The 10896-nt window shown below is 44.1% G+C and overlaps 1 protein-coding gene across 1 annotated transcript in view; it reads right to left on the reverse strand.

The window, feature by feature from the left end:
- Positions 1-10347, reverse strand: part of hmcn1 (hemicentin 1) — a gene marked incomplete at its 5' end in the record, with an annotated part of 78260 nt that extends 67913 nt beyond the window's left edge. Inside the window, 5 exons of the mRNA XM_071517019.1 lie at positions 2541-2647; positions 3975-4146; positions 7012-7134; positions 7237-7395; positions 10277-10347. Of these exons, the coding sequence (XP_071373120.1) occupies positions 2541-2647; positions 3975-4146; positions 7012-7134; positions 7237-7395; positions 10277-10347 (632 nt within the window). The remainder of the gene's footprint in view (positions 1-2540; positions 2648-3974; positions 4147-7011; positions 7135-7236; positions 7396-10276) is intronic.
- Positions 10348-10896: the final 549 nt, after the last annotated feature.

Consider the following 10896-nt stretch of genomic DNA (forward strand, 5'->3'; position numbering starts at 1 on the left):
GGTCAGTGCAGCACTAAGTCTCACCTGGATGATTCTTTAGTAGTACACACACATTCAAATGTGCGCACACACACACACACACACACACACACACAGTGGATCTGAGAGCCTGGGCAAGGAAGCAGGAATGATGGGGAAAATCGAAGAAGCAGGGGACGGGGTGAACCCACCCTCCATACACCACCACAGTATCCAATTAAAGGCAGATTAAAAAGGATCAAATTCCTTTTCACACACAATCTATGGCCCGGGCCTTACACTGCGGTGTCACGGGCCATTAGCCTTAGTGAAACCCAGCATGGCAGAACACTGAAATCCCCCCAAAGTATTTATCCACAGCTCCTTGGATGGCCTGGGAAACACAGCTACAGTTGAGAAGGAGATATTTTTGGTTTGAGAGCCAGATAGAGGTCTCCTGGTGTGGGGGGGGGCTGGGGGTTGGAAGAGGCATTGTCCAAGAGGAGAAAGGGGAAAAACAATTGAATACAGCAGCAGCAGCAGCTTCTGGACATATTGGAGCAAGAGAGAAAAGAGCACATTCTCCTGTGGCTCTCTGAGGGAGAGAATAAGAGGAGGAAAATATAAGGTGGGAGGAAGATGCAACAAGAGACAGAACAAGAGAGAAGTAATGGAAAGGGAATCGGGAAAGAAATAGGCTAAGAGAGTGAGAGAGACAGATGGGGAGAGAGAGAGAGAAAGACAGACAGCGACAGGGGGAGACAAAAAGAGGCAACCACAGAATGTAATTAAGACAGGAGGGATACAGTTCCTCTCGTTCTATGTTGTTGTTGGTCCTTCATATTTGAGTCTGTTCGATATCCCTCACCACCTCTCTGTCCAGCTCGACACACTGGTAAGGTCTGACAGCTTAGAGCCCAATCACTGAGGCCAAAGCCTTCTGATGTGGTGTTTAGTCTGAGATTAAACAGAGGACACAGTGATACAGAACGTTTCACCTTTAGAGCACCATTTAAAAATCAACCCAGAAGTTTCTTTTTACAAATCCCCCAGACAGACAAAACAAAGTAACATGCCGCCAAACCACCCAGTGTAAACAATGAGTCAAAAGTTGGAAAAGGTCCGCCAGAGGCAACACAGCATGCTTGAGAGTGAGAGTGCTTTCTAGTAGCTTTCACACAGGAGGGAAAAGATGATGGTTTTGTTTTCTGCAGACAGGTATTTTGATGTTGTTTAAGGGGCAGTGTGAATAGGAGGCCAGCAATACTACACTTCTAAACGCTGAGCTCCTGCCAGCTTTTCTGTGTAAAAAAAGGCTTCTGACACTGGTGTTTAGTGAGAGAGCCCGGCATGAGATTAACCTATGGGTTAAGTGTAGACACAGCTGGACAGGCCTTGTTTCAAATAAATCAACCGCAGTCCAAAAACAAGAATCTATCGCTGGTTGACTGTATATTCTACATCCACGTTACAAAAGAATACTGCCCTGGTAAGGCATAACTCATTTGGATTTAGCAATAACTCTATTTCTACAAGGACACACATATAGCAGTCAATGCTGAGGATTTACACTATGAATACATTACACTGTTTTGGATCACAGCACAGGCCCATGATGTCATTCGTGGCTACTGGAAAGGGATTAGAGAGGAGCAAGAGAGCCACGATAAGGAGGAGACTTGAAAGAGCCAGCATTGTGATATGCAGGGAAGTTGGGTAGGTTTGCAGGCCAAGTTGCTGTAGAAATGACAATCAACGACAAAAACAAAAGCCATATGTGATAGAAATACAGAAAAAAAGTGGCAGATTGAGTCATGGGAAAAATGAAGTCCTGAGGAAAATCAACAGCAAAGTTACAAAAAAACACGTTCCTCCTGAGAGGAAACGGCGATGACACCGTTTTTTCTTCTAATCTTTCGCTCTGTAAATCACAATCAGGCGCTAACACAGAACACAGCCATGCAGAGGAGAGGGAAAGTGGTGCAGCAGGGGTCTGCAGGGAATACAGGGGCCACCCCGGCCCCTACAACAAATCACTCAGGTAAAAATGCTTGTCATTTCCTGGCATCTGGCGTTGACAGTGTGGGCACCCAACTGTGTGTCCATTTTTGCATTCCCTTGTCGGCGGGGTGGCAGCAGCTCAGACTCTGCAAGCGGAACACAACACCAACAGTGCCCAAACAAAAAGCAGCAGGGGATGAAGTCGCGATGACACTAATCGCCTTGGATATATCTTCATCTGCCTGGACTGCACTAAAAAAAACCACTCCACTGCTCAAATATGTCTTCCTGATCATGTCTTTTGTTTGCTAGTAGATGCTTTCACCAGACAGCATGCATGTTAAATTGATTACTACATGTCACTGTATCTGAACATCCTGATATATTACTGCAGTAATTCAACTTAAGAGCCTTCCTCAAGGGCACAGCTCCCTCCCGGAGTGTGAGCTGTGACCTGATTGCAAGGTTATACCAGTGAACTATATGCAGTAAGTTATCTGACATGACACCTCAGCTCTGGGAGCTGTTAGAGGAAGCCTATAATTTTACAGACATTTCCAGGTAAAGAATGAATTGTTTACCTTGATAGCCCACATCCCAGGCTGTGGGTCCTTGATGTTGACAACCTTGGCGGAGTTGGGAATGTGCAGGAGCTCAGTCAGGCCATCACTCTTCCCAATTAGCTTCCCTAAGGGGCAAACATGAACAATGAGACAATTATTGACCTTTTTCCCAGCTTTATCTGATACAAATTAACTATTCTTCACTCATCTTGAGTCAAGTTATGGCTTTATAAAATATTGATGTCACTTGGCCTAAATTTAAAGTTGCAGAAAATGGTTTAAGCATTAACCAACATAGATGAATGATACAACATGTGTGAATGTGTAGGCCAATATTAGAGTAAAAATCCACCTTCGGGTTCTGTTACATTGTTTGTGATGTTCAATGCATTCCAGGAGTTATTTTGTGATGAAATGTTGGGATTACATTTTTTGGTGTACTCACTTTCCCTCAACCTGCCTCATCCACTTCTACTTCAACAGTTAGTGATTTCCTACATTTCCCAGAATGACTTTTGACAACCCCCAGTGAACATGCCTGGACTTGTTGTTATCAGCATACATTTAGGTGGAGAAGAATAGCGATAGCGATACCGATAGTATAGTAAAAGCAAGAGAGCGAGAAAAAAAAGTTTTGTCCCTTAAATGCAACACGTTTTGTAACTGCATTGCATTCTGGTCTATTGAGGCTACTGTCAGTGGAGAAATTGGTATCTCTGTCTCTTCTGTGATGGATTTCTGTCTATATAATTGTTGAACATCGGTGCAAAATGGTGAGTCTAGAAAGAAACCCTTGCTCGTTTCTGAGGGACTGACAGCAAAACCTGACGATTACCATTGATATTTTAGATCAGATCAGATTTTTTTCCTCCCATAAAATCTATTGTAGTTGTGCTGGAAATATCTCCACATGACGTCACGTTGTCTACATTTGGCTAGTTATCCATGGGAATAAGAAAAATACACACCAAACAGCAAAATGGACCCAGGAATGCAAGGTACATTGCCATATATTGCCATTTTTTAACAGTGTTAAAGTGTTTTAGAGTGGAATTTTCCTTTAACGCTTTACACTAAAAAAACATGTTCTGCCAAACAGGCAAACCCACCTCATGTGGAGTCAATAACTTTGACTGATTATTCCTTTCAGATGTGAAACATGGCCTCAAATGAGTGAGTAAGCTACTATTTATTCAGAGACATGCTCAGCCAAAAATGGAAGTGCTAGTTCATTCATGTCAGTTATGCAAGTAGAATGGGAGTATTGTATTGCCTCTACCATATATAAGAAAATAAGTTCTACTAAAATCAGAGGTTCTAGTAATCAGAATCACTTTGATAGCCAAGTACAATAGATTTTCATGAATTTGCTTGGTTACTTGCTTATGCTTAGTTAATAAATACATCATTAGAAAATTAATTATTTTTGGAATCCTCTGTGTGGTATCCTACCCTGGGGGTTTCGTATCTCGATGTCAGGTGCTGGACCGCTGAGGGCCACGGTGACCTCCTTGAGGCTGGGGTCAAAGGGCATCTGCCAAGTGTTGCTGACCCCGCTGTAGTGATCAGTAGACAGCAGGTGGACCTTGGACGACTGCACCGCCTCCTCCACCCACTTCAGAACCTGCAGCAACAGGAAGGAAAGGAGGAGAATGTGAGAGTTACAATGCATCCATGTTACACTGTAGGAAGGGGAGTCAGAGAAATGTGCTCTGTACTTTTCCTTTCTCACTTTCTCTAATACAGTACACACACACACACACACACACACAAAATGTTCTGGGTGTGTGTTTGGTGAAGTTCCCCTCATTCCCCCCTCTTAATTTCTGCTCGCCCGCACATTGATAGCTAATTTATCAGGCATCAATTAATCAATAAATTGACCAGATCCTTTGTCAGGCAGAGGGGAACAGCCGACATAAAGCTTTGTTTGTCAAGCAAGAAAAACAAAAAGTTGTAAGTAGAGCATTATTAATTACATGGGATCTAAAACATTCATGTGCAAATTAGACCACCCTGTCTTTATGATATTATTTGTTTTAGATAAGTATTGGTCCAGTATTTTAATAAGGAATAATAAGGAAAATAACATTGATAAAGGAAACCCATTAAAGGATATGGCCGGTGTTTTTTAATGCATTGCTTACCGTCAACAAATCCTATGAAAATAACAAAATCAACAATGTGTTTGCTCTACTCCCGTTACTTTCTGACTTCCCCTGTACCGTTTTTAGCCGTCGTTGGCTCCAATTGTAAGCTAAAAACCTTGAAATACAGCTCACAAAGACATAGTTTCAATTTTAACAATCGCTAACTGTTACCATGAAAGGTCAGGCCGTTGTAGTTATTACCAAATCAAATTCAAATGGGAACAAATTCTTCATTATGCCGGGGACTATTTTCGGTGCTACGGAACTACTTTCCTGAGATCGCAAAGTGTTTACAGCCGGCTTATTAAGTTGTTTGAGGAAAAAGTCGGCCAGCCCAGTGCATCGTGATGATGAAATATGCTGCCCAGAGCAACAGCATGGCTCTTTGACGTGTTTTTAATAATTTTTTTAATACAATGGAGTTCTATGGCTGCTGGGACATGGATGCACTGGGCACCGGTTACATGGAGGAGACTTGTTGGCAAAACAAAATCATTGCTGATTTTGATATTTTCATAGGATTTGTTGACAGTAAGCAATGCATTAAAAAACACCAGCCTTTTCCTTTAAATCCTCTTTCACATAATAATGACTAAGAAATTCTAGCTCCCACTGTCTCCTCTGCCAGACTACATCCTAACTCTACCAAGTAACACACACACACACACACACACACACACACACACACACACACACACACACACACACACACACACACACACACCACCCTCCTTAGCTGCATACAAGGTCGTCCCCTCAACATATACGAGACCTGTATCATAACTCTTGCAACTAACACACACACGTACACACACACATGCACTCACACACGTACACGCATGCACACAAACACACATACACAAACACACACACACGTACACTCCACACGCACACACCACCCCCGTCCGCTGCATACAAGGTCGTCCCCTCAACATGTGCGAGGCCGTCAGCAGGAAGTGACTAAGATTCCCCCTGTGTCTTGACCCGCAGCCCCCCAGCAGCCCCCCAGCAGCCCCCCGCAGTCCCAGCAGCTCCTGTGTGTGACCCAGACACAGACACTCGACCCAGAATCCTTGAAGGAGCAGGCATGTGTGAAGTGGGAGTAATACGATACAGCGCTCTCAACTCCAAAAATCAGGGTGCGAGAGTTTTAAGAGGGGAACAAAAGGAAGGACTGCACTGAAAATGATAAGACACTGTATATCGAAATGTTTTTGTTATGTTAATTGCGCACATTTCTTGATATGTTTTCATCCATCTGCTTCTTAAAGGTGCTACATGTAGCATTTTTAAACAACAATATATCATTGTCAAATTAACTGTGATACTTTGGTAGGGCGATTTTTATTCAGTCTGATTTCAAGGGAATTGCAGCCGCCCCCTGAGCCAGGAGCAGCCTGTCAGAGGGAGCTGGTACGAGGCAGGGCCAGGTGTGGAGGGCCTCGGCTGGGCACAGACACAGACAGGCCTCCCACTCTTCCTCTCAGACCACGGGGGTCACGGAGGCCACGTGAGAGGCTCCAGAAGATGGGAGAGATCAACAGGTCATGTCAGCTTCTTCGTTCCTCACTCCATACATTATTTCACTGCCTGTGTGTGTGGGTGTGTGTGTGTGTGTGTGTGAGAGAGAGAGAAAGTAAAAGAAAGACAAAGTGGAGAGACAGCGAGAAGGCGAGAGAAAATGACCGATTGAGAAATGAGAGTACAAGAAAGCAAGAGAAAAGTATTGTGGAAAATTATTTAAAATCTAGAATTCCTTCCTTTCCTTGCATCCCCATGCCTTAACAAACAGCAATATTATTCAAACTTCAGACCTTGAGTCGCCGTCTGAACCAACAAAATTGATTTGCATTTCTTGGAAACGCTGAATAGATCTCTTCAGAGCCATGCATCAATCATTTGAATGTTTCCTTCACATTTGATCAGGAGTCCAGACTTGAACATGGGCACAGCACTGGACATGAGAGGGGCTGTAAACCCTTCCACTGCTGCTTTATTTACATGGCTTAGGAGCAGAACCCAGGCCAGACTGAAGTGATCTGAACTCAATGTTCTCTCCACCGTGACCAAAGCGCCTTCTGAAGCCGGAAAGGTTTTTCTTTTGACTCTGGAACTGGAGAACTTGCGCTAGATATCAGTGTTGAATGTAGAAAACAGCTGATTCCCGTGTCAGCGAAACATCCCAAGGAGCATTTAACATCTTCCCAGGGACCTGAAGAAGAGAAGAGAGGAGAAGAGAAGAGAAGAGAAGAGAAGAGAAGAGAAGAGAAGAGAAGAGAAGAGAAGAGAAGAGAAGAGAAGAGAAGAGATTACGCTAGTTCCAATAGGTGGTCTCTTACCTCGTTGACCTGTTTCTTGTCCAGATGGAAGACCTGCCCAGAGCTGGTGGAGGCAATCTCTTCATAGACCTTGTAGCCGATGTGAGTCCGATCATCACAGTCCCCTGTCAGCACAAACACCACCTACACACACACACACACACACACACAGACATGATGTCTTTCATCAACCGTGCTTATATTGCCTGCATATCAATAAAATACTGCAGAAACAAATCTCCAAACCTGTGACTGTTTCTGCTGGATGAGCTGCAGGACGTCATGGGTCAGCTTGTAGTCTTTAGATCGGGCATCTGTGAAGACATAAATAAAGGACCCCGGCAGGGAGATCTCCAAGGCAATCTTGATGGCACCGATGCTCATCTCCGGACAGTCCCCGCCTCCCTGGAGATGAGGAGGGCATTATGAGAACATGGTGTGCGCGTGTGTGTGTGTGTGTGTGTGTGCGTGTGTGCGTGTGCGTGTGCGTGCGTGTGTGTGTGTCACCAGCAACATGTGTTCAGAATCACAACTTTCTGGCTTGTCCTGCAACTGTTACTAACAGTTTGCGATCTGAACTGCCGTTACGTAACAAATGATTAACAATGCAACAGTGATGCAGTGCTGTAACATATTAGAAGATTGATGGACCCAACCATAACTGTGTCTGTAATAACTGCAGTTTGGTCTTAAAAGCATCTATTACTACTGGCTCTGACACTGTGCTTTAAGAGCTCTGGAAATAGCTGTGACATTTACTGATGTGCTATACAGTGTGTACTTACCGACAGTCTCTGAGCAGTGGTTTGTGCCACTAAATGTTAATGACTTGTGGCTGCCATTGTGAAGCATAATAAAAAGCGTAATGTAGGATTTATGAGCCAATTCGTATAGACTCCTTTAATGAGATCATTTATGCTGATGTTGATCAAATTTGTGATTGTGTGCATGTGTGTTGGGGCCGGCAGTCACCTAGAGGTTAGGCTGTGACTGGAGGGGGGTTCATGGATGGGGACAGTAAAGGAGTAATGCGCTTCCCTCCTTCAACAACCACTGTCAAGATGCCCTTGAGCAAGGCAGTGAATCCCCAACTGCTTCAACGGAGCTGCCCAGTGTCCATCAGTAGAAGACTGTGGTTGCTCCCCGGTGTGAATGTGTATAACTGTGTGAATGTGAAGCAGGGTGCAGCTGAAAAAGAATGGGTATGCTTAGTCGACTTTCCCCAGATAAATAAAGGATTAAAGCAATGCTGAACAATTCTCCAACTTGTAAAGCTGCAGCCTCTGTAATGGTTTATGTTAGTTAATCATTCGTCTTTTCCGATAAAATAGCATATGTGAATGCAATGCTACTTAGTAGCCAACTTGGAAGTGACTTTCCCACCAGCACACAAACGCAGCAAAATAATTATGGCTAAAAAACAAAAAATGGTCTAATGGTGGACATGCCAGATCAGGGTCATCGGCAAAATCGAAGCAACTTTCCTACTTTTTGAGATATCTTGCTAACAAACACACAAACAGACAGACAAACGGGTGAAAACATAACCTCCTTCCAACTTCGCTGACAGAGGTAAAAAAGTGTGTGTGTGTATCCAACCCATCCTGTCTTGCTCGCTCTCGTCATCTACCACTCTGTCTCTCTCTCTCTGTCTGTGTGACTGCGGGGGTCAGAGGGAGCTGTCCTCCGCAGCATTCCAGCAGGCACGTGTCTGTCTGTCTGCGGGGATCGCTAGCTAGCTAGGACGCATCGCCACAGAGAGGAACATCTGGAATGGAGTGATCCATGATTCCAGGCCAGGGGGGAGGAATGTCAAGAGACAGGACTCCTCTATCTCTCCTGCTCCCCAACATCCCAACCCCAGTAACCCCCATCACTCCCACCCCAGTAACCCCCATCAACCCCTGTGCACTTTTGTTCTCTGTGGCTTAAAATATGGAGTGTTACCTACCATCTCCCACCCTTAAACTCAATGGCCATGACAAAGTAGATCAGTGGACTGCACACTTTAAAGCTCGCTTTCAGGTTTGTGTGATTTACCAGACTGTGGTTGGCATGTCGTATGGGCTGTGAAAAAAAAGTTGTTCGACTGAGCTAAAAAGCTAGTATATCAAATCTAGATGAAAAATTTCATAGCATATAATCCCAAAGAGTTGTTTTCTTGTATTTGGGCCAAAACCTTTTCAGAGGTTACGCAGGTGAAGAGGTGAGGAGAGGAAAAACAGGCTCAGGAATGAAAGAGCAAGTGAGAGGAAACTGGATCTCCACGAGGGCTTCCATGTTACACACAACAACGCGCTCACACGCCAAATTAACAGCAGCACGCGCCAAGGATGCACAAGCACTTGCCAAAGACCTTTCCTCCATGGACAGACCTCTGAATGCTACTTGTTTCTCTCTCTTTCTCTCTCTCTCTGACAAATCACTATGTTCTGCTGGCCCTCAGATGTCAGGAGCATTCCAGTTTCTCTGCTTTGCTCAAGCGCTACACAAGAAGATAACTATTCCCGCACAGCTTCCTCCCTCTCCTCAAGCGATTACACAAAAATTTGAACCTGGCAATTTGAACTTACTTTATTTGGTTCTCTAGTCCCGTTGTATGTTTTTGTTTATACGTGTGTTTGTAATGGTGCGGGGAAATCAGGAGGCAAAATAAACACGGGTTGCTGGAGAGTTTCACATCCACAATAGCCAAGGTCAACATATGACCAAAGCTTTGAAAAGTAGGCTGTCAGGGTACAATGAAGGTTTAAAATCCACTTAAAATGGGAACAGGGCTTGCACAGCTCCAATAAGAGTAAAGAAAACCCACTTTCAAGAAAAAAATAGGTATGGTTTATTTATAGCAATACACTATACGTATAATGCCAATGATGCACAAGCAGTTGCCAGACAGTTTTCCCAATAGGATAGACTTCTGCAAATGGTTTTTGGTGCCGTTTGTTTGTTTGTCTGTTTGTTTGTCTTTTAGCAGGATTACGGAAAAACTACTGGCCCGATTTTCATGAAACCTCGTGGAAGGGTGTAGCATGGGCCAAGGAAGAACCCATTACATTTTGGAGCGGATCCGGATCTGACTCATGAACAAGCAATAATAGCGCACACCTTGGCGGAGGTCTGCGCTCTCCGAGTGCCCTTCTAGTTTTACATGCAACCTTGAAACCTTTTTCCCCAAGTATGACCACAGTCAGCAGTTGGCAGGTTGGCTGCTCTGCTCAACGGCAGATGACCTTATGCCACTTCTATAACCTTTAGGATATGATAGGATGTGACCTGCTGAACTCACCTGGACGTACAGCTCTCTCAGCTCATACTGGAACTTCTTTGGGTCCGTTGTGATGGTAACAGGTCCAATCTCTGCAAAGAAACAGTAGAAAGAGGCTCTGTGATTAATAGGGCCTCAGGCTAAAGTCCGCATCAGAATGAATAATTGAGAACGTTTTTGTTGCCTGGATTCTTCTCTCTGGCCAAATATTAGTATTGGCACATGCATGCGGATGGCCAGATTCAAATGTCACAATCTGAACCGGAGTGAGGAGAACTTCCTGTAAACATTCAGGAAACCCGATATATTTAACTGACAGAGAAAAAGAAAAATAAAGTGAGAAAGATAGATAGACAGACAGATGATAAAGGGAAAATATTAAAGGAATGACAGGGAAGATAGGAATTACTGTCTTAAAATGTTTTAACAGATCAGTTCTCTTATGACTATGAAGATTCATTGGTCTACCTTCTTCCCCCCTACACACATGCACACACACACACACACACACACACGCACCATTTGGGTAGACGAGGAGTTGCTTTTGCAGTGATAAGAAAAGTGAGTTCTGGAAAGGCTTCAGTTCCGTCTGTCTCTGATATACCAAGGCTGTTATCATCTGTCTTATGAACCAGAACTAA

The sequence above is a fragment of the Centroberyx affinis genome, unplaced genomic scaffold (assembly GCF_046629955.1).
Source record: "Centroberyx affinis isolate AG114_WGS23_722 - 3 ecotype Tasmania unplaced genomic scaffold, CSIRO-AGI_Caff_v1 ptg000449l_1, whole genome shotgun sequence".
NCBI lineage: Eukaryota > Metazoa > Chordata > Actinopteri > Beryciformes > Berycidae > Centroberyx > Centroberyx affinis.